At 53.1% G+C, this 27,288-nt stretch overlaps 1 protein-coding gene and 2 long non-coding RNA genes across 3 annotated transcripts; 2 read left to right on the top strand and 1 right to left on the bottom strand.

The window, feature by feature from the left end:
* Window positions 1-222: 222 nt before the first annotated feature.
* LOC309684170 (acrosin-like) lies at window positions 223-4,649 on the bottom strand (the record flags this gene model as incomplete). The annotated part of the gene is made up of 4 exons (XM_082500120.1): window positions 223-582; window positions 1,056-1,195; window positions 1,453-1,625; window positions 4,615-4,649. 4 exons carry the CDS (start codon window positions 4,647-4,649, stop codon window positions 223-225), a joined length of 708 nt encoding a protein of 235 aa, XP_082356246.1.
* A 14,295-nt stretch (window positions 4,650-18,944) lies between these two features.
* LOC309684171 lies at window positions 18,945-19,551 on the top strand. The gene is made up of 3 exons (XR_014270276.1): window positions 18,945-18,996; window positions 19,223-19,340; window positions 19,468-19,551. It is a non-coding gene; the product is annotated as an uncharacterized lncRNA (long non-coding RNA).
* Window positions 19,552-19,598: 47 nt separating this feature from the next.
* LOC309684172 lies at window positions 19,599-20,622 on the top strand. The gene is made up of 3 exons (XR_014270277.1): window positions 19,599-19,613; window positions 20,174-20,265; window positions 20,350-20,622. It is a non-coding gene; the product is annotated as an uncharacterized lncRNA (long non-coding RNA).
* Window positions 20,623-27,288: the final 6,666 nt, after the last annotated feature.

Genomic DNA, 27,288 nt, shown 5'->3' with positions numbered 1-27,288 from the left:
CTTGCACCGGAGACTGAATTGGACTCAAGCACGCTCAGCTGTGAAAATCAGGAACTTTATTTCTACAACCGAGTCAACATCAGCCCTTCTGCGCTCAGAGGAGCGCGGGCAGGACAGAGCAGGCCTTGGCACTGAGGCTGCCTTTGGCTCAGCAGGCATTGCCCCGGAAGGAAATGGTCGTGGAACAGGGCGGCCTGCTCTGGAGCCTCTTCGTCACGCTGCTCAAGCCTTTTTCCCCCACAGGACCTGCAGCAGCTCCTGCACCCGAGTAAAGAATTCCACCAGCTTCTGGAGTGGAAATGGGCAGGAGCTAATCGTGCCCGGTGGTGTTGGTGTTGGCCTTGGCCTCTGATAAGGGGTTGAGGCAGTGAGAAAATGACTCCAAGCCCGTGCTGTTGGAGTACCCCTTACTGCTGGGCTCAGTCCCATCTGGACCAGGATCCAGTTGTAGAAGTGCTGGGTGGAGGTGTAGACTCCGGGCCGTTTGGCTCTGGCACAGCCTCTCCCCCAGCTGGTCACCCCAACAAGCCAGAAGTAGTCCGCGTTGTTGTCTTTGCACACCAGAGGACCACCACTGTCACCCTGCAGGGAAGGAGAGAGGGTTGAGGTGGTGTTGGGTGGCCGCTGTCAGCGCTCTGGCCGGCTCCTTCTCTCTCCCAGCACCTGCCAGAGCTCTGCTCACTGCACACAACGGCGCTGCTCCGGTGCTGGAGCCTACAGAGCCTCATCTGGGAGAGGGTGGAGGGCCTGTAAGGTCGGGCACTCTCTCATCTCTGCACAGTGCTCCCGGCTGTGTGGAAGGGGGATGCTTTGGGATCTGGACCTATGGGCTGCCGGGAGCACAGGATGGGCTTTCTGGGCAGCGTCCCCGGGCTCTGGGACAAGGCGGGCACTGGGCAAGGACCTGCATCTGGGGAAGGGGAGGTGAGCACCAGCAGCGGTGGAGACCCAGCGGTGGCAGGGTGACTTGCCAGGCCAAGCACGTGCCGGGCGATGTTTGGGCGTTGCGAGAGGGCTGCCGGTGCTGCCGGGGCTTGACTTGCAGCACGTCCTACCTGGCAGGTGTCGATGCCACCCTGCGGATAGCCAGCACACAGGTTGTGGCTGTGGATGGCCCCTCTGTACCACCCGCTGCTGTTGCAGAGGTTGACATCAATGAGCTGGACCTTGGCCTCCTGCAGGACATCCGTTGACCCTGCAGCTGTGAGCACAGAAAGCAATGAAGCCCCAGCAGCTCCCCCCCTGCCTGGGTGAACCCCTTCCCTAGGGCTTGGCTTTGCGTCCTGAAGGCACTGTGCCCGTGTTTCCCCTCTGTCTGGCTTTGGGCGGTGGGTCAGCCCATTCTCTCCGGAGGCGTACGTCCCCACAGCCTGACTGCGGCTTTCGCCTCCGCTCTCGGGAAGCCCAACCCCTCTCCCCAGTGTGCCAAGCTTGCACTCAGGACACCAGCACTTTGGGGGAACTCACATCTTGCAGTGGTGGCGCCCCAACCGCTGACGTAGCAGGTGTGCAGCTCTGACACTCTAAGTGAGGCGTCGGGCACACAGGCAAGCTGGGTGTAGGAGTTGCACTGGACCGGCTGGTCCAGCTCCAGCAGGGCGATGTCGTTCCTCTGCGTGATATTCCTGTAGTGCTCGTGAACCAGCAGCCGCTTAATATGGCGCACTTGGGCCTCGGGGCCCAGCCGAGTCAACTGGGTGGCCCCGATCACCACGCGCCACATGCTGATGTGCCTGGAAGGCAGATGGAGAGGGGGGTCAGAGGGAGCGGAGCCACGCGCTGCAGCAGCCCCGCCGTTCCCTGCCTTCTGCTTCCCAGGGCAGAGAGGAGAGCAGTGCCACGCAGGCTGCCACTGCCCTGGCATGCCTTAGGCACGAGCCATGTGGCGCTGGAGGCTGCTAGGAAGCAGTGGCCCGAGCCCAGCCTTCTCCTGAGCAGTCTCTGGGCTGGGCTCGGCAGTGCCCAGGCACTGGGCGTACTGGCAGGAACGGGGATGGGAGTAGCAGGCGGTGCTGCACGCAGGGCACCCGCGAGGGTGGTGGGGACAGCCCCCTTCCCTGGCCCTCCTTACCTGGCCTCGATGAAGCAGTGTGCCGCCGTGAGGACCCACTGTGGGCTGATGAGGGACCCTCCGCAGATGTGCCCCGTGCCTGCTTCCCAGGGGTCCTGGATGCTGACGATCCAGGGCCAGGCTCCTGGACGGGCATCGGTGCCACCCACCACGCGCGACATGCCGTACTGGTAAGCCATGGGCCGGAGCCCGCAGGTCCCTCTGTAACCAGAAACTCATGACTGTCCTGCTCCACGGCGTGCTGCGCTTCAGGCTGAAGGTCAGCCCTCTTCCCTCCCCACAAGGCGCTGCACGGACAGCAGGGCCAGGGAACCCCCTGGGGCGGGCGTGCGTGCGCCCCTGTTTCTGCCTGAGCCCCGCAGAGGAGCTGTGCCAGCAGCCGGGGTGCTGGCCAGGATGTGAGGCTCCCAGGCGGGGTTGGGGAAGCTGTGGCCACGGGGGACAAGCGGGCTCCCTGCAGTGAACCCCATCAGGGTTGCCCAAGCTCCCCCCCAGAGCCTGGGGCCACTTACCCACAGCTGTCCCACGCGCCTTGCACAGGCCAGCACAGGGCCAGCAGGACGACGACGAGGAGCAGTTTCATTGCTGCCAGTGGCGGCACGTGGCACCTGCAAGAAGCGAACCGAGGGCCTGTCGCCACCAGTGCCGCAGCCGACGTAGTGCCCGCAGTGCTCACGCTGCCCACGGTGCTCTTGTTCCCGGGGCTGATGTCACAGAGTCGCTGGTTCCGGGCACCGGGCCCGGTGGCCTCTTGGCAGAAGGGGGGGCGCCATGGGGGGTTCCCGGCAGGAGGGGAGGCAGAAGCCGGCATGGGACACCCCCGACAGACCCCCGCTGAACGCTCTGCCTGCGGGACGAGGCTGTGCAGGCCCCGCGGCAGGCAGCAGCGCCTGGCTGCGAGCGCTGCCTGCTGACAGCTGGCAGCAAAAAACCCCGTGTGGCATCGCGGCCTCTTGGGGAAGTTCACTGCCACCCCACTCTCTGCAGCCCTTTGCCACCAGGGCCTTCCCAAAACACATACACCAGAAAACAGAACTGCTACAGGCAGCATGCACGGTTTGGGGTGTTGAGGGGCCCATCTGGCTACAGCCGCAGCAGGCAAGCGGTGATGTGCGTGTGGGACGAGTCCAGCACACCCACGTGCTGCACTCCGTACCTATGCGCACGCCTGGGCGCACACACAGAATCACAGAATGGTTTAGGTTGGAAGGGACCTTGAACACCATCAAGTTCCAACCCCCCCACCCTGGGCAGGGACACCTCCCACCAGCCCAGGTTGCTCCAAGCCCCGTCCAACCTGGCCTTGATCACTTCCAGGGATGGGGCAGCCACAGCTTCTCTGGGCAACCTGCGCCAGGGTCCAACACCCTCACAGTCAAGAATTTCTTCCTAAGATCTATTCTAAACCTCCCCTCTTCCAGTTTGAAGCCATTCCCCCTCACCCTGTCACTACACGCCCTTGTAAAAAGTCCCTCCCCAGCTCTCCTGTCGGCCCTTCAGGGACTGGGAAATGCCGGCACGTCAGTTTGTGTGCTGCACTCTGTGTGTGCACGCATCGTGTGTGCCCTGTGTGTGGGTGCACTCGGTGTCTGGGTGCACTCCGTGTCCCGGTACCCACACGGTGGGTGCACACTGTTTACGTGCAGTGTGGTGTAGATGAGCCTGTGAGCGTGCGCACTGCAGGTATGCGTTCACTGGGTCGAGCGCGTGCCGTGTGTGCGGGCATTTTGTGCGTATGCTGGCAGGCTGTGTGTGCCCGCACTGCGTGTGTGTGTGCGTGCTGCATGTGCATGCCTTCCACGCTCTGTGCATGACGTGCACGAGCACTGTGTGCATTACGTGGGGTGTTCCATGTGTGGTGGGGGCGTGTGTGGGATGTTAGTGTGTGTTGGTCTGTATCAGTGTGTGTGTTCCTATGCAGTCGGGGTGTGTGTCAGTGTGTGTTGCTGTTGTAATAAGTAATTTAGCAAAAGAATTTTGCTTCAGCTCAAATGAATGTGTGCCCTCTATGGCTTCAGCTAAGATGGGTCTGTGCTCGCTGTGCGTTTGGGAAAGGGATAGCGTTAGACAGGATATCAGACGAGAGCAACAGTTGGAAGTACAGAAACTTGCAGAACAAAGGGTGGTGTCGTTAGCTAAGATAACCACAGGAGTGTAAGGAATGAAGAAGCCACAAGAAAGACATGGTGGTAAAGACTTCGAGCCTCCCTCCAATGACTGTCAGGAAGACCCCTGAGGCAGCGCAGCGCCTGCGCCGCTGGAAGGGGGGGGCATGTTCGGGGGTGGGCTGCATTCCAAGAACTCATTGATTATGTATTTGGGGGTGGGTTGTGTTCCAAAAACTCATTGATTATGTAAATTATGTTCCAAGAAAAAACATGAATAAATATAAGGAATACAAAATAAAAACAAGTGTTTGTGAAGGAAAAAATGAGCCACAGGAGGAGAAATCCCCCGTGTAACTCCCAGCGCTGTAATAAATATTCTTTGCTCCACCGAATTTGCCCCGGACTAAAATTCAATACAGTGAGCGTGTTTCTCACAATCTGGGGGCTCGTCCGGGAGACCTGAAGCCCATGTTTGGAGCCTTGGACAGGTGAGTAGACCGGGACAGCGCGCCACTGCCGATTTCAGCAATCCTCGGATTCTCCCCGCCCTCAGTGACGGACCAGCGGCAACAGCCCAGTGAAGGGGCTCGTGGACACAAGGGGGGTCCCAGGGATAACCGCGGCAGCCGATAATACTTGTGCGTGAGACCCGGGTAAGAAAATTGACTGTTAAGTATTGCTCAGGCGGCTGAGTGACGGGGGATTGAGAGTGGTGTGAGTGAGACGCGGACTAGATCTGCGAAGCGAGTGCGGAGTCTTTCTAACCGCGGTTCCATATCTCCGCGAGGAGACCGGCCAGTGAAGAGACGAAGCGAAAGGCTGGAGTTGAGAGATCCCCCGGGGGAAAAAAATGGGACAAGGGAAAAGTAAAGAGGAATCTAAGGGAAAAGCTGATCAGGGAATTCCAGAAATGCCTCCGGACAGTCCATTCGGGAGGATGTTGTTACAATGGGGGCAGGAAGGAGAGTCCTGCACCCGGGGTAAGGACAAAGCAAAGATGATCCATTACTGTATGTTTAAATGGACCAAAGAGCCCATAAGGCCAGAGAAGTACTGGCCAAAGTATGATTCTATAGAGGGACAGCTGTGTCAAGCACTAAATGTATACGTTAACTCTAAAGAATCATTTGATGAAGAAGAGAGCGAATATGCAGCGTGTTGGAAAGGAGCTGCAGGGGTTTTTAAATGGGAAATACAAAAGGAGAAGGAGGAGGACCAGAGACCAGTCTGGGATCCTCTTGAATACTTACCTCCCCCATATAACCCGGACCCTCCGGAAAGCGCAAGAGAGCCTCAGGTCCCCGTTAGAAGGGAAAGCCAGAGGAAATGGAGGTGGGAAGTGGGGAGGTCCATAGTGGAAGAAAATGAGAAGATGACAGAACCAATCGGGCTGCATCCTTTATGGGAAGTCCCGATCCCAGGAGTTCAAAATGGGGCAGGATTTGTGAATGTGCCCCTAACCAGTACAGAAGTCAAGAACTTTAAAAAAGAAATGAAGAAATTGTTGGAAGATCTCCTAAGTTTGTCAGAACAATTAGACCAATTTTTAAGTCCAAATGTATACACTTGGGAAGAAATGCAATCCATCATGGGAACTTTGTTCTCCCCGGAAGACAGACAAATGATTTGTTTAGCAGGGATGAGAATATGAGAAAGGAAAAACGTTCATAGAGTGGCGGGGGACCAAAAGTTACCCCTACGAAGAACTGATTGGAATCAAAATGACCCCGCAGGAAGGAGAAACGTGTCTGATTATCCGACGTTAATTATAAGGGGACTTAAAGAAGCAGCCCTGATGGAGTCAAATGTGAGCAAAACTTTTAATAAGTAAATAAGGGAAAGAGGAATCTCCGACGGAGTGGTTGGAGAGGCTCCGAAGGAATATTCAGCAGTTTTCTAAGAATGACCCAGAGACTGTGGCTGGCCAGGAATTATTAAAAAGTAAATTTTGTCACCCATGCCTGGCCAGATATTAAGAAAAAAAATGAAAAAGATGGAAAACTGACATAAGAGAAGAATCAATGAGTTGTTACGAGAAGCACAAAAAGTACATATGTGAGGCGTGATGAAGAGAAGCAGAGGGCAAAAGCAAAACTAATGGTAGCGACTGTAAAAGAAATAACAAAAACTAAAGCGCTCCAGAATCCAGGGCCAGGGATGAGACCATACAAGATACAAGGAGCCCATCTGCCACCGCTCAAAAAAGCCCATATGAATGAAATCAGGAGCCCCAGAGGGCGGAAAGTGTTACTATTGTGGGCAGGAAGAACATTTTAAGAAAGAGTGTCCCAGGCAAGAGAGAGATCGAGTGTTACCTCAACAGGAAGAATACACTACCAATTAAGGGTGTCAAAGGCTCTACCTCCTGGGGGAAGAAAGAATTAGTGAGCCCTTGATAAATTTGAAATTAGGCCCCCAGGAGGAAATTTACACCTTTTTAGTAGACTCAGGAGCTGAGAAGTCTTGTATTATGAAATTGCCTTTGAATGGGAAGATCCGGACACCGGGAAGAAGCAGCAAGTCCGCTGGACCTTCCTGCCTCAAGGATTCACAAAATCCCCAAATCTATTTGAACAGATGCTAGAGAAAATTTTAGAGGAGTTCCAGGCAGAACCCGGAGTAAGAATCTTGCAATATGGAAATGACCTGTTGGTATCAGGAGAGAGGGAGCAAAAAGTCAGAAGGAGACATCGATACGTTTGCTGAATTTTTTTTTTTGAAGAACAAGAGTTAAGAGTCTCAACAACAAAACTGCAGTTTGTACAAAAGAAAATAAGAGCATCTAATTAGTGAAAGAACAAGAAAAACCAATCCAGAACAAATTACAGCATTAAGTATCCCCCAAATGAAATGAGAAATAAAGAGGATTTTAAGGTTACTAGAGTACTGTAAATTATGGGTTAAAGGATACACTCAATCAATAAAATTTCTGTATGACAAACTTGTAAAAAAAAGTCCAATACAGTGGACAGAAGACAAACAAAAGCAATTTAAAGAAGCAGAAGTTAATACAAGCCCTAGTTTTAGCCCTCCCCTTCCTAGGAAAAAAAACCCAAAAACTTTCACCTTTTTGTAAACGCGACAGAAGGGATATGGAGTCATAATGCAGGAATGCGTCGGAAAAAGAAAACCGGTGACATATCTATTCAAAATTAATAGACCCAGTATGTTGGGGGTGGCCCACATGCATACAGGAAGTAGTGGCCACAGCAATATTAGTAGAAAAAAAGCCAAAAATTAACTTCCAGAAGAACCCTAATCATACATACCCCACACACACTGTAAGAACTATCTTATCTCAAAAGTCTGGCCGGTGGTTAACAGATTCCAGAATTGTGAAATACGAAACCATTTTAATAGAAAAGAATGATTTGACCCTCGTAATAGACGGAAACACAAATCCTTCACAATTCTTGTATAGACAGACAAGTGGGGAGATGGAACATGATTGTTTAGACTTTATAGATTACCAAACCAGGATAAGAGAAGACCTAATAAACTCGCTGATGCCATATCTCTCTCTCTCTATATATATATATATAAAACAACAACAACAACAAAAACAACAACAAAAATATAAAAAAAAAAATTTATAGACGATTCCTCCTGATGTATAGACGGAAAGAGAGCAAGTAGTTATGTCGTCATCGATGGGGAAAAAAAAGCAGTAATTGAAGAAGGAGGATTACCAGCAAATTAGTCAGCCCAGAGTTGTGAACTATACACTCTGAAGAGAGCTTTAGATTATCTCCAGGGAAAAGAAGGCATTATCTATACAGATTCAAAGTACGCATATGGAAATTAACCATGAGAAGGAAGTCTCGTGTTTTTGCTTTGACAGCAAAAAGCCCTGGAGAGCCTTCAGAAGGCGCATAAGAGTCAGTACTGCTGCATGAGAGCAACAGACAGGAAAAGCCTCGAAAGTGCCTTCGGACTGGGGCAGCACCAAACCCCTTCGACTCTACTTTGCTGCGATTGTAACTGTTGTGCGTATACACGGGTTAAGTGTAAGAATTGTAATAAGGTCATTTTAGGTCCCCGTGGCAGACAGGAGCAGTACCTCTCCCAAGTCCTCGATCTTTAGTGTATCCAATGTGAGTATACAACCCCAATAGATAAGTGTATTATTGTTGCAGAATCCACAGAAAATCACTTAATGTGGACCGACCCAACCAGAACGTTCACAGATCCTCGAAATATCAACTCCCATATGAGTTCCAGGACCAAAGATAGAACCCTATTGTGCCACAAGGACCAGAGATACCGAACTAAAGAGGATGGAGGGCAAGACCACGTTGGCCTCTGGACTTGCTGCCAAGAAGAACTATTTCTCGGCTGTTGGAGGCACCCCAATAGGCACGAGAGGTAGGAGTATAAGCCATGCTGGACCTCCACTTCTAGTGGTATTATCACTAGTGGTATCTCTAGTATCTGGTAACGAATGCCAGAAGTGCTCTCAGACGGTCTCCTGGGGTAGACGATCCTTTTATACTGTGACTGTGCACACGCATATCAATCACCAGTGTTATACCCGTGAGAGTTTAAAAGTGTGCAAATACGGCAGACAAGAATATTGGGTTGGACAGAATTTAGGAATAGGCGGAACAAGATTAGGAGTAGGGTGTCCTAGAGGGGAAAAATGGCTCTGCTTCACTAAGGCAGGACACTGGGATATTCCAGACGGAGGGGGAGTACAAGAGATGGTGAAGGAAGAACTAGTGAAGAGCATGACAAAGGTCACAAAACAGAGAAGAAAAAAATTAAAAGTACAAAACGAGAGCATATACCAGAAGCTGCAAAAACAGTTACAAAAAGAGTTAGGATTCCCCACTCTTGGGCAAAACTTGTTTTTAAATCTAGCAACAGACATAGCTAAAGAATTAAATGTGACTGACTGCTGAGTCTGTGGGGGAGCTTGAATGGCTGAAGAGTGGCTGTGGAGAGGCACAAGTTTGAGTCCGATTGAAATCCTGGAATGGAATTATACCCTCACCATGAGAAAAAAAAAAAAAAAAAGGAGGCCTGACAAGTGAGTGATAAGTTCCACAGTAATTGGAAAAGTCAGTTTGACTTGGGAGGGAGGGAACTTTTCAGATCAAATGGGGGAGACCCCATGTAAAAAAAAAAAAAAAAAAAAGTCTTAAAAATAGATTCAAATTTCACCCAAACTTGGTTTCCTTGAAAACCAAGGTCATACCTAACGTTTCAAAACGAAACCAAAAATTGTACCCGGTGTCCTGGTTTGGGGTAAACCAGAACCAATTTGGTTCAGTAACTTTGTTTCTTAATTAATGAAAACATTCTGTCGGTCCCATCTGGGGTCCGCCAGGTCCCCAGTAGCGGATTTTGGCCTAAACCACAACACCCGGGTACCAAAAAATAGTCTCTTTAAACGTAAGAAGGAGGGTATGAATCCATTCTCAGGAATGAAAAACAGCTCACAATATTAAGAAAATGTAGAAGATACAATGAAAGAGTTTTGGCAGGCACCGGATGAGTTGTTCTGGATATGTAAAAACTGGGCATTCCCAGAATTACCACCTCACTGAAGAAAGACCTGCACCTTGAGAGTAATTCAACCAGGACACACAAACCAGCCACATGGGCCCAAGATGGTAGCTGGGGATATAAACCCCCACCTATATGCTGAATCAAATTATAAGACTACAAGCAGTAGTTGAGCTGATCACTAACAAAACGGCTTCAGGACTAAAACTGTTAACCCACCAACAAACTCAGACAACGGCGGCAGTCAACCAGAATCGGCTCGCAGTAGACTATCTGCTAGCAGTAAAAGGAGAGATGTGTAGAAAATTTAACATATCTGATTGTTGTTTAAAAATTGATGATAATGAAAAAGCAGTACGAGAAATCGCTGCTGATATAAAAAAAAAATAACATGTGCTGGTGCAAAAAAGAAATTAAATGGTAAACGCCAGTTGGTGAAATGAATTACTGAAAATCGCTTGGTGGAAGAAATTAAGACTGATTCTGCTGTGTGCCTTTTGAAAGTTTCTTATTTCTGCCTTGTTTAAATACCCCGTTTCATAAGATTAATTCACAGTGTAGTCCAAAGACTGCAAGTGGCAGCCGCTCCTCAGAAAATCATGATCTTGAGAAAAGCCAAAAAAGAAGAAAACCTCGAAGAAGCCACTCAAATTCTTGCTAAAATGGAAGAATCCTGTGAGATAGATGTAAAACGCTTCAGCAAAATTAGATGATAAAAAGAATAAGGATGGAATTGTAATAAGTAATTTGGCAAAAATTTTGCTTCAGCTCAAATGAATGTGTGCTCGCTATGGCTTCAGCTAAGATGGGTGTGCGCTCGCTGTGCGTTTGGGAAAGGGATAGTGTTAGACAGGATATCAGACGAGAGCAACAGTTGGAAGTATAGAAACTTGCAGGGCAAAGGGTGGTGTTACACAGGAGTGTAAGGAATGAAGAAGCCACAAGAAGGACATGGCGATAAAGACTTCAAACCTCCCTCCAACGACCACCAGGAGACCCCTGAGGAACAACGCCTGCGCTGCTGGAAGGGAGGGGGCATGTTTGGGCGTGGGCTGCATTGCAAGAACTTATTGATTATGTAAATTGACGGCTGAGTTGCATTCCAAGAACTTATTGATTATGTAATTAAGGGTTGGTTTATGTTCCGAAAACTCATTGATTATGCAAATTATGTTCCAAGAAGAAACATGAATAAGGAATACGAAATAAAAACAAACGGTTGTAAAGGGAAAAAGGAGCCACAGGAGGAGAAATCCCCCGTGTAACTCCCAGCACTGTAATAAATATTCTTTGCTCCACCGAATTTGCCCCGGACTAAAATTCAATACAGTGAGGGCGCTTCTCACACCTCCCTCTGTCCCTCTCCGCTCCCCGTCCCCCTCCTCTCTCTCTGCTCTGTCCCTCTCCCCTATGTATTCTCCCCCCCCCTCTCTAATCTCTCGCCCCTCTCCACCCACCCCACCCCACCGCCCCATCCCACCCCTCTCCCCGCTCTCCCCCTCCCTCCCGCCCCTCCTCCCGGCCCCACCGGGGCTCCGGGGCCTGGCCCTGGGCCGGGGCAGCCCCGGGGAGGCGGCCATGGCTGCTGCGGGGGGCGGGGGGGGTGTCCCGCAGGGCCCGAGGGCGGGAAGGTGCGCGCGGGGCATGCTGGGAGCAGGCGCGCCCCGGGGCATGCCGGGAGCTGTAGTCCCGGGGCACGGGGCTGCCCGGCGGCCATGTTCCTTCCCGGGGCACGCCGGCAGCTGCCGTGGCCCCGCAGGCTGAGGGGAGGGCTGGGGCCGCCCCGAACCGCCCGCAGCGATGGGGTCCCGCTCAGCCAGAGCCGGGCAGAGGCAGCGGGCCCCCCGACCCCCTGAGCCCCCCTCAGCCGCCCCGGCCCCGCTCGCCCCCTGCAGCCGTCCCGGCCCCAGCGCCTCCCCCGAGGGCTGTCCCGCAGCCCCAGGCCGCCCCACGGCCTGTCCTGGCAGCAGCCAGCTGGGCCTCGGGCGCGCTCCATCCCCGGTAACGCAGTGCTGTCAGCGCCCGCGCGGGGAACGAGCGGTGTCTGCAGCAGCTCCTGCAGCAGGAGGGGCTCCAGCCCGGGGCCGGCTGAGGGGATCGCCGTTCTCTCCCTCTCCCAGAGGCCGCGCTGAGGGCTCGGTTGTCCCTCCCTCCCCCTGGGATGTTGGTGGCTGCCTCTGGCTCCGGCTAAAGTTGATCAGAAAAGGTGAAGCTGCTGGAGAAGGACACAAAGGGGATGGAGCTGGAAGCTGCCCCCAGCTGCAAACAAGAGACAGCCGCCCTCTCCAGGTGAGGAAGGGTCCCTGTGAGTGGTCCTCAGCAGACCTGATCGCAACATGCACCGTGGGGTCCATATCCGTAACCAAAAGTATGGTACGGCCACATAGTGTGAGTGTGCATGTGCGAGGCTGTGTCTCTGGAAAGCTTCGTGTTGTAAGAGCTGAGAGAGGCAGAGAGAAGCGCCTGAACTGTCAAATTCTGCTGGTAGCACCAAGAGCAGGAACTGCGTTGAGTCCTGTGCCCCTGGGGCTGTGTCGCCCCTCTGCCGCGTCCGGGTCCCTCCCTGTGGCTGTGCCCCCCGGCCTTTCCCTCGCTGGTGTCACATTTTTGCTTCCCTGTACCTCTCTTCATCTGGCGATTCTTGTATCCTGCTGCCTGCCCCTGCTCTAGTCTCCGGCCCCTCTCTTTCTTTGGCATGCTACCTGTCACTTTTTTTTTCTTGTTCCTTCTCTGTCCTGCTCCCTGCTCCTCTTTTTCTCTTTTTTTGTCTCTGTCCTGAAGCACATTGATGTTTTTTTCATTCTCTGCCTCTTTGTCCTGCTCTGCATCCCTCTGTTTTTCACAGTCTCTCTGGCCTCTTCCCTGTCCTGCTTTTTCTCTCTCATCCTGTATGTCTCCCTGTACCCATCCTCCTTTTTGTCTTGCTCCTTCCTTATCATCATAGAATCACAGACCGGTTTAGGTCAGAAGGGACCTTGAAGATCATCCAGTTCCACCCCCTCCGCCCTGGGCAGGGACACCTCCCACCAGACCAGGTTGCTCCACCTGTCCAACCTGGCCTTGAACACCTCCGGGGATGGGGCCTCCACAACTTCCCTGGGCAGCCTCATCACCCTCAGAGTGAAAAACTTCTTCCTAATATCTAATCTAAATCTACCCTCTTCCGGTTTGAAACCATTCCCCCTCATCCTATCACTACATGCCCTTGTAAAAAGTCCCTCCCAGCTCTCCTGTAGGGTCCCTTTAGGGACTGGAAGGGGCTCTAAGGTCTCCCTGGAGCCCATCAGATCCCATGGACTTGTGCACCTTCAGGTGGTCTCAGACTTGATCTTCACCTACAGTGGGTAGTTCTTCATTTTCCCAGTCCTTGCCTTTGCCTTCTGCCTCACGGGTAGTGTGGCTGCAGTCTTTGCCAGTGAAGACTGAGGCAAAAGTCCAGTGGAGCAGGTTGCTCACACACAGCCCGCTGTGACTTTCAGTGCTGCTGGGCCTGTGGGGATGGTTCGGGGGACAAAGGATCAAACCTGAATGACCTCCCTGAAATCCAGCTGTCCGCTAGCCTTGGTTCACGTGGAGCCGGGAGGTGGTCCTGCAAACCACCAATCCAGGACACAGAAAGCTTTTAGCGACTGTGGCTATTTGGGAATAGATTGTGCTAAAGCTGAAAAGGAATTTGAGCTCTTGCTCATGGCCAAAGGAGGATGGTGGCCTCAGATGGCGGCTGGGGCTTGGGGCTTGCATTGCCTATGATCAGCCATCCCCACAGCCTGACAGAGGAAAGACTTTCCCAGGGAAGAGGAACCTGCGAGTTGTAGAGATGGAGGAAAACGTCAGCATGGTTTTGTAAGTAGGTGGAAGGTTCTGGATGAGGGAAGAATTCTGCATCTTCCATAGCATAGCAGGGGTAACTGCCTGTGCAACAAGTTTTTTTCTTTGTTTACTTTTTCCTGGAAGAGTCTTACGTTGGTACCCATCAGACAAAGTGGCTCATTGAATGGGAATGATACAGGGAAAATTACTTGGCTTACTTAGAAGCCCCATTGCTCTGGAAGTTGTTGGTTGTTTTTTTCTAGTGCTTTCTGTTTTTTGGAAGGGGGTGAGGGGAAGGGCTAGAATAATTTAGCTTCATACCTCCTAAAACATGCATTGTGGCAGTCCAGGTAGAGCACGCCTTTCTCATGTACCTTTTCTTTTTCTGAATGTGGCGAATTCAATCTGCTGATCAAAAGCCCACTGAGTTCATTGGAGCCCTTGGATTTTTATCCTTTGGCTCAAGCGCTAAATGCAACCTCCTGTCAATTCTGTTAGCACAACTAATGCAGGTAATCTGCTACCTACTATCGAATAATCTCGGCTACCTACTGTCTAACGATCTATGCAAGAATACAACCCGATCCGATGTTCCACGTAACATCAGAACTATGAAGAGACGTGATGTTCAAATGAAAAATGAGACAGTTTGTACACCTTTTAATAGCTTGAATGAATAAAAAGGGGAAGCACTGTATAGATAATAAAAAAATCACATGGATTTTTCCCCTAAATTTCTGAACCTTCTGTGACAAGTCATGCCACATCAAGGTGCATGTCTGCAACCCCCTGCGCTGCACGATGTGGGTCCTGTTGGCATTCAGTGATGTGGAGGACGGGGCAGCGCCCCCTCAGACAGCTTGCAGGTGGCACAAAACCGGGAGGAGAGGCTCATGCACTGGAGGGTGGTGCTGCCAAGCAGAGGGGGCTTGACAGGCTGGAGAAAGGGGCTGGCAGGAACCTGGTACAGTTCAACAAGGGGAAGAGCCAAGTCCTGCACCCGGGGAGGAACGAGCCCTTGCACCAGTATATGCTTGGGGAAACCCAGCTGGACACCTGGGCTCACAGCGGACCCCGTGCTGACCGATTTGGAGCCCGCAAAGTGCCCTCAGGGCCAGGAAGGTGAACTGTGTCCTGGGCTGCAATAGGCAAAGCCGTAGCAGCAGGTGGAGGGAGGTGATGCTTACCTTCTGCTGCGTCCACCCCTGGGCTCCCCAGTGCCAGACAGACATGGCCCTACTGGAGAGAACCCCCAGCCCAGCTCTGCCCCCAGCTCCCCCCCCCGAGTTTCAGTTGGGGTCGGAACGTTGGTCTGTTGGAGCCAACAGCCACCAGTGCGGCAGGACGGAGCTGTGCTGGTGCAGAGCGGCGTTTGGAGGAGGCAGGGTCTGGCCGAGCAGCGCTGCTCGGGCACCACCACTGGCACCGGTTTCCCAGCCACGCTCCTGCACACTGGCCCACGTCCTTGGTGTCAGCCAGCGCTGCACACCGTGACGGTCCTCCTGGCCTGGGCGGGATGGGCCAGGCCAACTGCTGCTGCAGGCCCAGGTGGGCTCCCCTACAGAGGAGGGACACGGGGGCACAGCGGGGCCCCTCAGCGCTCATGCCCCCCACTCTCTGCTCTGCAGGGAGGCTCTCACTGACGTTGAGCCGGTGCTGAGCACGGGCGTGCAGCTGACCCGGGGCCGCAAGAGGAATGAGAGGCGCCTGCTCCTCCTGCAGGAGGAACTGGTGATCGCCAAGCGGCAGTAAGCCCCTGAGACCCCGGCTGCCTTTGCCCCATCCCCGGCCCTGGGACCAGGGCACGGACACCCTGCCACCAGCCCCAGGCCCTGTGGTGTCCAACCCAAGGGCAGGTGGAGACAGGGCTTTGGCCAGGGCCTGAGGAGGCCACCTCCAGCTCACTGCCTGCCTCTTCTCTCAGCAGACATGGCACCAGCGTGCGCCCGCAGCTCCGCCTGGCCCTGGACCAGCTGTGGGTGCTGAGCAGGAGGATGGACGCAGGAGGGGAGGAAGAAGAAGACGAGGATGGCAGCAGCGAGGGCAGCAACTCCCTCATCCTTGTCTGGCCCACAGGCTACTGCCTTGCCACTTTCAAGTAAGTCATGATGCCACATCCCACGGGCTGGGCAGTGCAGGGCGGTGCTGGCCCCCATCATCTCTGGGGTCTGGCAGCTGCAGTCAGGGCTGGCAAGAAGCAGGAGAGGATCCCTACCATGCCCACGCCATCCTGTGAAGGGCCTCTGGTTGCCATGCAGACCCTGGGCGGGGAGCAGGCAGTACACCGGCAGGGAGGGAGGGAGGCCGGGTTGGCTGAGGGGTGGGCCTGCAGGCAGCTGGAAGGAGAGGGGTGGGGGCGTTTCTGTGTCCTGCATCCCCTGGTCACCTTTTGGTCACCTTTTGGTCACCAGAAGGGAAGGCCAAAAGCAGCTGCTCTGGCATGACAGAGGGAGCCAGGGCTTTGGCAGCGCCTCTGTCCTGCCCCACGGGGCTTCATCCTGCCACTGTGTCCCTCCCCACAGGGCAGGGCTGTGCAGGTGCCCGCTCTGCCCACGGGCTGGGGGGCAGTGGGGCCTGACGCTGTTTCTCCTCTCTTTCTGCAGCTCATGCGTGGTGAAGGAGCTGTGGGTGGACACGCTGCTGGGGTAAGCTGAGGGGATGCTCCAGGTGCATCCGTACAGGGGAACACAGCTCTGCATGGCTATGGGCAGCTCTTGGGCAGACGAGGGATGAGCGGGAATGGAAAGCCTCTTCTTCCTCTGTTTACAGCAAGGAGGAGAAGAGGGAGAAGTAGGGTGGAGTGCTTGGCAGGCAGGAGCTCTGCAGGCAGCTCTGTTCTCTGCTTGGCGCTGGGGTGGTACCCAGGGAGGGTCAGGATCCCTTTCACTGGAGAGAGAAGAGGTGGCTTGGGGCTCACTCTTTCTCTCTCTTCTGCTGCATAGGCCACCAGGTGGAGTGAAGAGAGCCCGGGTGACGCGACTGCCCTCCCTCAAACTCCTAGAGAAGCAGCTGTGCAACTGCCATGCTGTGAGTGTCTCTCTCATCTCAGCTCTGTCCCCTGAGCGCTGCTCCTCCAGCCGAGCAGCAGAGGCATCGCTTCTCACCTTCTTCCACTCCTTCTCTCTTGCCCAGTGGAGGACATTAAGCACCAGGAGCCTGGAGACCCTGATCGAGGGCCAGGCAAAGGTGAGAGTGGCTGCCTTTCACCCGCCTCTCGCTGTGCTGGAGTGGCAGGCATCTCTGGCGAGTGGGGTGAGCTTCTGCGGGAGGGTCCCAAGGTACCACCTGGGGAGCTGAGAGGGTTGGCGAGCCACCAGGAACGCTGGCATGTCCTTGCTGGCGACGCTGGGAGGAAACCTGCTGCACAGGGCAGAGAGTCTGTCAGGGCTGACGGTCCCAGCTCTGCCACGTTCAGGCTGCTGGTGCCAGGTGGCAGCTCGCTGGTGGCCCTTTCTGCTGCAGGGCTGCTCTCTAAGCACAGCCTGGTTCTTGCAGGATGATCTCAAGCAAGGGCCTCTGCCAGTCCCTTCTGGCAAAGAAGGAGGATGTTGCCACTCGGAAGGTGAGTTTTTGAAAAAAAGGTGGGGAAAGGCACCTTTGCTCCTGCAACCAGCACTTCTGCAGAAGATGGGATGCTGCTGCAGCTGCCCTTCGCCTTGAGCAAGTCGGTCCCCATCGCTGTAGAGCAGGAGAGAGCTGAGCCCTTGAGGTCCCTTCGCTCCCACCTGACATTTGTCCCTTGCGTGCAGGGCAGCGTGCTCGAGGTGATGCCTGCCTCTGCTCCATCCCGAGAGCCAGGCAGATGGCTCTCTGCCCCTCGGCTGGAGTCAGCGGGAGCTCTGCTCACTTGTCCCCTGAGTGTCGCCATGCAGGTTTGGCCCCCCAAGGAAGGATGTCACCTGGATGAGGAAGGACACTCGCTGGGCAGCGGCTGCTGAATGTGGTTCTCCAAGGAGACAGAGCCTCTGCTGCTGCGCAGAGCTGGGTGGAGGGCAGGGCGAGGGCTGGGCCAGGCTGTCCCGGTGGCACGCTGGCTGTCAGGAGCCTCCGAGCTGGAGCCGCTGAGCAGCAGAGGCGGTTCCAGCTGTTGGCTCCCTGCCCGTCCTGCTGCACCACTCATCACTGCGCTGCAGGCAGGGCAGGGCAGGGCAGGCTCCAAGAGTGCTGCTCCAGTGGTCTCCACTGAGGGGCTCTTGCTGTGTTTTCCTTTGTGGCGGGAGGGACCGGGAGGAGGAGGAGGAGAGGGCTGCCCTGGCCCTTTGCTTTGCGGCGGACCCCGCTCGCTGCCCAGGCTCCCGGGCAGGCAGACTGCCGCAGGGCACTCTTTGGACAGCCCCTTGCAGCCCTCTGCGGGGATGATGGCACGCTGCCCCAGCCCATCCAGGTAAGCCAGTCTGGACAGGGGGCCCCAGCCCTGTGTCCCGAGGAGCACCGAGGGCGGGGCATTGGGCTCTTCACCCCTGGCTCATGCTTCTGGCCCCAGCCCCTTTGCAGGGGAGGCAGCCGGGTCTGGGGCAGAGCTCTGGCCACGGACACTGCTGTCAGAAGGCAGCTTTTCAGCCAAGCAACTGTTCTGCTGCGTCTCCTGCAGGAGCTCCTGAATATCCTGCACCAACAAGGACCGTCGACGGAGGGAATATTCCGGAGAGCTGCCAGTGGGACAGCAGTTCGGGAGCTGAAGGAGGCCCTCGACAGTGGCGCAGATGTCGACCTGGGCAGACAGCCTGTGCTTTTGCTGGCCGTCATCTTGAAGGTGAGCGCTTCTGACCTGCAGCTGGAAGAGCTCCTGGCTGGCCTGGAGTGTTCAAAGACTCACCTGGAGCTCTTGGCACTGCAGGACTTCCTCCGAAGCATCCCCGCCAAGCTCCTCGTCGTTGACCTCTATGGGGACTGGATGCAAGCCATGGAGAAGCCAAGCAAGAAGGTGGAAGAGCTGAAAGCGTAAGTGTGGCCAGCAGCTTGCCTTTTGAGCAGCAACTGGTAGAGGCCTGGGACTTGCCTGCAAAGGGACAGGCTCCTTAAAAAGCCGTGTTTCCTGGCAGCCCAGTGTTGCTGGGGGGTGGAGTTGGGTTTTGGGGAAAAGCACACGGACAGGGAGCCTTCCCTTGCGTGGGCTTGGGGGAAATCAGGAGCTGGAGAGCAACGCCGTGCTTCCTTCCTGAAGCGCAGGAGCACTGACCGCTGGCTGAGAGCACCTGGAAAGCTGCAGAGCACAGCCGCTGGCTCCCACCTGCCTTGTGCAAGTTTTGGGGACAGCTGTGGGCAACATTGACTTTTTAAACATTGTGTTCCTGTTCCCTCAGGGTGGCCGGCAAGTTGCCTGCAGCAAATCTCCTCCTTCTCGAGCGGCTGCTGTCCCTTCTCCAGCATATTGGCCACAACGCATCCACCAGCAGGATGAGCTGCAGCAATCTGGCCATCTGCGTTGGGCCAAACCTGCTGAGCCCGCCCAACGAGGACCTGCTCCCACTGGAGGCCATGCTGGAGGTGTCTGAGAAGGTACGCTGTATTGACCAGCCAGCTGCAGCCTTCCTGGCCCATCAGAGCTTGGCTGTGCAGAGGTCCCTGGCTGCCCCCTTTCTCCAACAAGCGCTGGTGGGGTGGCTACCTGGAAGAGCAGCCCGCAGCGACAGCCTTCTGCGCAGAGGCAGGGGTCAGGAGTAGGAAAGGCTGCTCGACGTGTTTTCAGGCACCTGCGCTGAAACCAAGGCTGTCATGTGTGCAGGTGAAGACGCTGGTGGAGTTTCTGACTGAAAACTGCCATGAAATCTTTGGGACGAAGATGGCTGGCCTTTCCAGTCCCTCAGCTGAGGAGGTGCCAGCACCCGTGGGCAGACCCACAGGTATGAGGAGGCCCTGAGGGTTGTCACAGCCTGAGCAGGCAGCTGGTGTAGGGCTTCGGGTGGGTTTTGCTTTAGCTGTTGCTCACTTCCAACAAGTCACTTTGCTGCACCTGCTTTTGCTCTCCAGAGCTGCCTTTGGAAGAGCAACATGGCCGTGGAGGCAAAGCAGATGTGGAGCACCAGGCAAAAGCCTTCCTTGACACACCGCCCTCTCTGCTTGTCCTCCAGAAAGCAGCAGGGGCAGACACAGCGGTGGGATCAGAAACAGCAGAGGTATGGCAGCTCCGCAACCGCTGAGACAACCTGTCTCGTGTGGAAGGTAGTTCCTGAGGAGTCCAAGTAGCTGCTGTGCCTCTTCCTGGCATTCCATCTCATGTGGCTTTGTGTGGGTTTATTTATCCCCCGAATGATACACTGTAATTAAAAGAGGAAAGGTTGTTTCTCAAAAGGGTTAGGCATCAAAGGAAACACCTACAGAAAGACACATTTCCAAAGCAAGGCCTCCCACCACAGGAGGTGGGATTGCACCAAAGGGGTATCCGCAGAGCTCTGTCTTGGGAGGGCAGAAGAAACCCCGGCAGAATGATGTGGGCAAGCCTTTTCTTGGCGTGAGAGGGACCGCGGGCTCCCCGCTGAGTGGCCCCCACAAACGAACTGAGTGTCACACACCCGCGTGAACACTGTGTTCCAAAGTGAGGCCCTTGGAAGAAAGGGCTGATGCAAACCAGCCGAAGGGATCTTCTCTGCAGGGCCAAGGGAGCCATTTGCCAAACAGTCACCTGCTACTCCAGGCCGTCCCAAGCCACCTGCTAACGCTGACATTCCTGTTTTAGGCACCCGTTGCTTTGCCTCCTATCACCCCAGAGACCACGGTAGACTCCCCGGTACGTGCAGAAGAACTAAAGAGCCTTTCAGAGGAAAAAAGGTAAAACGAGTCAGCTTTGGTTAAACCAAGAACTGGTTCCGGTTGATCCTGGCTTTACCTGTCTAATCACACTGGGATGGAAAGGTTTGCAGGCTCCTGCCAGGAAACTGAAAACCAAAGAAAAAGAAAGAGAAAGGAGGCCTGGGCAGAGGCGAGGGAATGCCAACGAGACAAAAAAAGAAGGAAGATAGGAAAAGATGGGGACTGGAAAAAAATCAGTCAGGTCTAGAAGGTGAAGAAGCCCAGGTGCGTACCAGGCTCTGCTGCCCATCTTTCACCACTCGGACACTGCTCTTGGTCAGCCGAACTCGCGGGCGAGGGACGGTGAGGGATAGTGCTGCGCAGGGCTTGGAAGTAACTCCCCAGGGGCTGCCCATGGAGCACTGCTGTGTGGCACAGGGCCACGGCGCACCTCTGTACACTCGCGGGGCGCTCAGGGTGTTACCCATGGGGATAAGGCGCCAGAGCCCTCCCACAGTCACTGCCAGCAGTCGCTCTCTCTTCTGGGCTATAAACCATTCCTGGCCAGCTGTGTTCCCCAAGGAAAGGGGAACAGCGTCATGCCTCTTCTTCTTTCGTGGATTTATCGGTGCTTCTGACTTTGTCGTTGTAGGTGCAGATTTCCTGTTACTGCCTGAACCCCTGTGACTCCCGGGCTCCCACACTTGATACCCACAATAAAAGGATATTTTCTCTCTCCTGACTGTGTCTGCCGTACGATGTTCTGGACTAGGCAGATGTTTTGTGATGAATGGTATTGGAGGAGTTTGGGATCATCCCTTGTCCCAGAATCCTTTCCAGGGGGCATCAGGGCTTAGTTCAAAGGCTTTAGGAGTCTCACCAAAGCAGAGAATCACACAGAGTGGCTGAGGTTGTGGAGACTGTGTGAGACTTGTGGAGACTGGTCCATCCCCTCTGCTCAAGGAGCATCATCTAGATCCAGTAAAATATATCACCCCAAGATTAAAATACTGGTTTCTCATGTGCAGCTGGAATATCCTGTCTTCTAATTGGTGCCCCTTTCCTCTGGTCCTCTCAGTGCACACTCTTAAACAGAGCCTGGCTCCCTCTTCTTGTTTCCTTCTCAGCAGGTGTTTATACACATTGATAAGACACCCCACCCACCCCCAGCCCCAGTCTTCTCTTCTCCCAGCTGAGGAGTGCCAGCTCTTGCAGCCTCTCCTCACGTGGCAACGAGAAGGAGAATTTCCGCTGGTCCCCTTTTGGAAAATTTTGGAAGTCCTTCCTCTCCAGTATGAAATTTGAGACGTTAGTTTTCATCTCAGATACTTCATGAGCTATGTGGTTTCAGTTTGGTGTAGAAGTGCCAGAGCACATCATTAATGGGGTGTTAATTGGGCAGTTCTGGCCATGAAGCTCCTTGGAGCACTAAGCTGGACACCTGGAGGCTGCACCTGCGTGTCAGCCAGGCTGGATGCTCAGGGTGCAGCACAGCAGCGCGACCACCACTGCTCGAGCACGTGTGCACTGGCGACTTGCCCCTGAGCATCCTCGTGCCCTGAGGGTTTGGATCTCTCGGGTTGTCCTGACAAAATGTTATTGACAAAGGTATGAAGGTGGTGCAAGGAAGAGCTGTTGGGAGAATCTGCCACCATCCTTCTCCTGGTGGGAAGGTGTTGGCAGTGAGAGCTCTATAATGGGGGACATTGCTTATCGCTAGCGCAGCAACCGAGTGAGGAAGGTGCTCCCATTTACCACCTGTAGGATTTTGGTCCAAGGCATTACAAGGCTCCACTCTACATTATACCCCAACTTCTCCTCTTATTTGACATCACTTGTTCATATCAGATTCTTGAGTTCGTGTATTTCAGGTATCTTCGACAAATACCTGCATCTTACCCAGAGGAGACGGCACTGGAACAGTGTTGCAAACACAACATCCCATTGAAGTTCCATCTGAAAAAGTGCATGCCACAGCTCTCCAGTCTGTGTGGGCAATTACCCCACATCAGGGTATCAAACCCAGAGTAATATTGCTGAAGGAGCTGGAGCAACGCGATGTATCACTGGAAGGAGATGACACTGCTGCTTTTCTCCCCTGTCACAGGTTGGCTCCTTGGGCTTTGTAGTCTTGTGCTGTACCCTTGTGCCCTGGGTACAGCTCTGACACACCAACACGCAAATACTGAGATTTGGTCAGCCTTGACTGTCACTAACTCATCTGTTTTTTGTATCAAGGGAAGATGAGCAGCTGCAGATCTTTTGGTACCTTGTTTCCGTGGCATACCAACCCCAGCAGCTGTACTATAGAACTACACTGTGCTACATGATTTTGGTGATAATGTCTCTCATTGCTCTCTCTCCTGAGTAGGTAATGGCTGTTATCTGCCAATGAATATCACAAACCCAACTGATGGGGGACTGTTTCCTTCCTCGACGTCAGAAACGCTGCTTCGACTTTGAAGCAACATTTCCAACTTTGTCAGCTCCAGGAGAAGCGGTCTCTTGAGCGAGAGGGTGCAATGTGGGAAAGTAACAGAAGATTGGCGAGGAGGACTGTAAACACGCCCAAGTGACTTGCACCTGGGGTGAGGACAACACATCTATCACACTAATTGTTGTTCAACCTTGTGTGCTCACAAGTGGGATATCTGCACTTAGATAACGTAAAAAATCATTTCTCAGTGTGGACTCAAAAACGTTGCCTTGTTATTTTGTGTGGCAGTGTTTTGCTCTGTTATCAGGTCGTTTGTAATCTTTTAGTTATTTGTCACCTATGTAATGGCATCTCAAAAATCACAGAGGTCAGACCATCTCAGGATGGTGGGAGGCCACTGTTGACCATTGTGCATTGGGTTATGTTATGGGCCATTTAGCAAAGGAGGGGATGTCTCTTGAGAATTTGTATATACCAATGTCAGGAGCCTAGCATTCTTCCTCCCCAGGTGCAGGACCTTGCACTTGCTTTTGTTGAACCTCATTAGGTTCTTCTCTGCCCAGCTCTCCAGCCTGTCCAGGTCACGCTGGATGGCAGCACGGCCCTCTGGGGTGTCAGCCATCCCACCCAGTTTGGTATCATCAGCAAACTTGTTGAGGATACACTGTGCCCCCTCATCCAGGTCATTAATGAATATATTAAACAAAATTGGACCGAGTATTGACCCCTGGGGGACACCGCTGGTTACAGGCCTCCAACTAGACTCTGTGCCGCTGACCACAACCCTCTGAGTTCTGTCCCACAGCCAACTCTCAGTCCACCTCACTGTCGCCTCATCTAGCCCATACTTCCTCAGCTGGCTAATTTGAGCAGAGCAATGAAGTTAGTCGTAGGAGTACCAGAAAGGTAAGTGCTTGAACCGGTAAATAGCAAATAGCGAGTTCCCCCCAAATCGTGTGTGTGTCAAACCTGTCAAAGTTTTATTGCCAAATGTTGTTTGGCAGTACTTTCCAAGTGGCTCTTTTTGGTAAACATAACTTTTCAGGAGATTCAGGGTTGTGTGTGGCAAAACGCATGCCTCTGTCTGCGTGCCCCACTCCACAAACGTCCAGCAGCGGGGCTGTTGGTCCCCACTCTGGGTATTGCCACAGTGGTGCTGCGATATTGTCCTGGTTTGAGCGACTCGGGGCTAATTTCTCTTCTAATACTTGGGGAAGGTTGCACTTTTAGAAGACTCTAGTGTCTGAGCTTGTGAAAATATTTACTTTCTAGCCAGCTATGGTGTGTGGATTTCAAGGTCTCACTGTTTTCGAGCTAGCCAGGTGCAGGGATGAGGAGGAGCGAGACCCGGGCACTTGACCCAAGCTGGCCAACAGGATTATTTCATACCATCAGCATCACACTCGCTATAAATTAGAAAGTTCACTGGGAAGTTCTCTCTCTCCCTTGATGGCTGCCATCCTGAGAGCTGCGTATTCTGTATGGGTATCGGGATCAATATTGGTTCTTTAGCGCTTTGAAGGAGGCAGGTGGTGAAAGGCAGGAGGGGAAACCAGGGTGACCTGGAGGAGGGATACAGATCTCTCTTGGGTCCTGAAGAAAAGCAGCCTCTGCCTCCGCTTTGTGATGCGGGCTTCAAGGCAAAATGAGGAAACTGCCCTGGCGCAGGCTTTCCTGGGAAAATGCTGCCAGCGTTTGTGGGGAGGCCGAAGTCCAGGGCCAGCAGCTGTTGCCAAAGCGCAGGTGTTCTCCAGTGGGGCTGTAGCTTAGCCACAGGGCAGCCCTACGAGAGGCATTGCTGGGGCAGTGAGCTGGACAAGTCACTAGCTGGGCTTCTGTTGCAAGCCCTGGAGTGTTTGGGTGTTTAGTTTGGGGTCTGAGACCTGCTGTGGCTGGCAGCTCTCTGGGGGACTGTTGTTGTTGGGACGGACACGACACTGAACATCAAGTTGCAGCAATCCAATTTCTTCATTTAACAAGCAGTGCTTTTTTATATTCTTTTACCCAGGTGCTTATCTATGCATATATTCAGCATTCTACTTTTGCCCAATACGCTTTCACATCACACGCTGTTCGTGCTCTGGTCAAAGCCAGGATGTTTGCCAACCCTTATCCTTTTACTTAGCTCTTCTCAGGACTCCCCAGTCTCTTCAAGGGTACACGGATATCTGCTCAAGGTTAATGTTAAACTTGCATTCTGATCCCTTGGACCAGCCGAGGTTTCCCACAATTCCCCCTTTTTGTATTTGTGCTACAAATGCTGCCCCCATCACCCGCTGCAGGGCCCTTTGCAGTAGGGAGATGAGACATGGCACCATCATTAGCACAACTACAATTATCAACAATATTATTAATCCTGCTTTGACCTTTGAAACCAGCCATCCCGAGAGTCCCCAGTTTTGCAAAAGGTGATCAAAAGAGAAGAACCCATCCTCTTCCTTTAACTTTTTTGTTCGTTCCATTAACTCTTGTATGCGCGCATGAATGGATTGAGAATGGTCCGATAAGTTCATGCAGCACATCCCATCAAAATCTTGACAACCATGACCTTGAGCCAGCAACAAAAAATCTATTGCAGCTCGATTCTGCAGTGTGGCATGTCTGACTGAGTCTACATCTAGTAGTAAACTACTTAAAGCTGAAGATGTAGCATTAGATTGCTTGGCCAGCCAACACCCAAGCTTGTTAAGCGTAGCGAGCGCTTTAGCTGATGCCACTCCGGGGGCTAAAAAGGATGCCGCGATTATTAGGTCTCACAGCAGCACTTTTGCTCCAGGACCCACCCGTTCCTGGGTCACAAGGGAACCAAAGTGCCGAAGAAGGGGTGGCACCACAGCAGGAGTATCATCAGCAAACTGCAAAAAGTTTAATACATATACAGCTTTAGTTAATCGTGCTTCAGGGCTTTCCCCTATCATTCCCCCTTTTTGTTTTTTGCAAAGGCGTTTTAGAGTCCCGTGTGCACACTCAACAATACTCTGACCCGTGGGTGAGTGGGGGATGCCTGTGACATGTGTCACGCCCCAGAGTTGTAAAAAACAAGCTACCTTAATTGCCTTGGCCGTTAATTTCTCTTGGCCAAGGGGCAACTGATCAGCCCACACCGGTTTTTCTGTTAGCCATTTTAGGGCTAAAGTGTGTTGAGAAACACCCTGCAATACAGTGGCCCCGACTAAAAATCCGTAGTTATGCGAACTCCCCATTGGCCTAAGCAGTCCCTTCCCCATAGGTTTAAAGGAGTCGAGGTCACATATGGCCGCACTGTAGCCCTTTGCCCTTCTGAGTTTACAATCACAATAGGGTTAGTGGACATATAACTGTTGGCAACTCCTCCGAGTCCTGCCCCTCCCAAGGCATTGGAGGTTAATGGCCAAGCAACAGGCCACTCCCGTAAAGAGATGATCGTCACATCTGCTCCAGTGTCTAATAATCCAGTCAGTCGGATCTTCTTGGGGGTGGCATCGTTAAGTTCAAGAACACAATGCATTTGTGGGCGTTGATTAGATACTCTTTGCACCCAATAGACTTGTGGCTTTCCTGTAGAGCCAAAACCACCATTACCACATGTAACGTTCGTTCGTGGAACACAACTTTGAAATGGGATTAACTGAGCAAGTCGAGTTCCCTTCTCAATAGTCACAGGTGGTGTAGCTGTTGATACCATGGCACATATTTGTCCTGTGTAATCAGCATCAATCACTCCGACATGTACCATGAGGCCTTGTAAGGTGGTACTAGATCTTCCTATCAGTAAGGCACTTAAACCTTTGCCAGTTGGTCCCCAAGCGTCCAGGGGCACCTTGTGTACCTCTTTACTACAGGAAAAGCAGCAGGCTCGGCAATTTCAGTACTAGGAGACTCGGCATGAGAAAGTGAAACAGGTATTTTCTCTGACAAGTCCCATTCACCCAATTCCATCGCTTTTTGCTTCACCTCCTCCAAAATCGGACAGGGTTTTGGGGTTTAACCGTCACTTGAACTGGTGGTAAGTCCCAAGTTTGGGGATACTTTGAACAACAGAGAGGACCCCCTTGTTCTATTTGCGATTTTACATCAATTGGAGAAGGCCAAGGAGGAGGTGGGGCAGAAGGGACAGAAACTGGAGGAGAATTGCTCCAGTCAATCAAATTGCTTTCCTCCTCATTGTCCGATTCAGGGGGCAAAGGTGGATAAGGGAACAGTGGATTAGGAGGTTCACAAGGGATGGGCACCTCCTCCGGAGGGGTCTTTTGGACCTCTTCACTGCTTTTGATTTGGTCTCTAGGCAATACAAATCCCGATCAGTTAGCACCTTCACTTGCAGCTTGGTCGCGAGGTAATACATATTTATATTGTTTATCTTTTGTGTTCATCGGGATCAGTCCTTTATTTTCCTGAGCAGCAATCTCCTGCCCCTTTAAATCATCAACACGAGGTTTAGAGACAAACGGCGCAGGGGCTGCGGATGGCTGTTCACAACCTCCTGCTAAATCTCTCTGCTCCTTAAAGTTCTTTAATGTCTCTAATAAAAGTTGCCACGTAGTTAACAACTCAACAGCCGTTTTTGAGCCGCGCGTAGCTTCCTCAAATAAAGTCTGCCCTAGCTTTGTCCATTGCGTTATACTAAATGCTGTAAGCGACGTTAC

The sequence above is a fragment of the Vanellus vanellus genome (genome assembly GCF_965231255.1).
Source record: "Vanellus vanellus genome assembly, contig: HAP1_SCAFFOLD_143, whole genome shotgun sequence".
NCBI classification, from domain to species: Eukaryota; Metazoa; Chordata; class Aves; order Charadriiformes; family Charadriidae; genus Vanellus; species Vanellus vanellus.
This window is presented reverse-complemented; position numbering and strand designations above follow the sequence as displayed.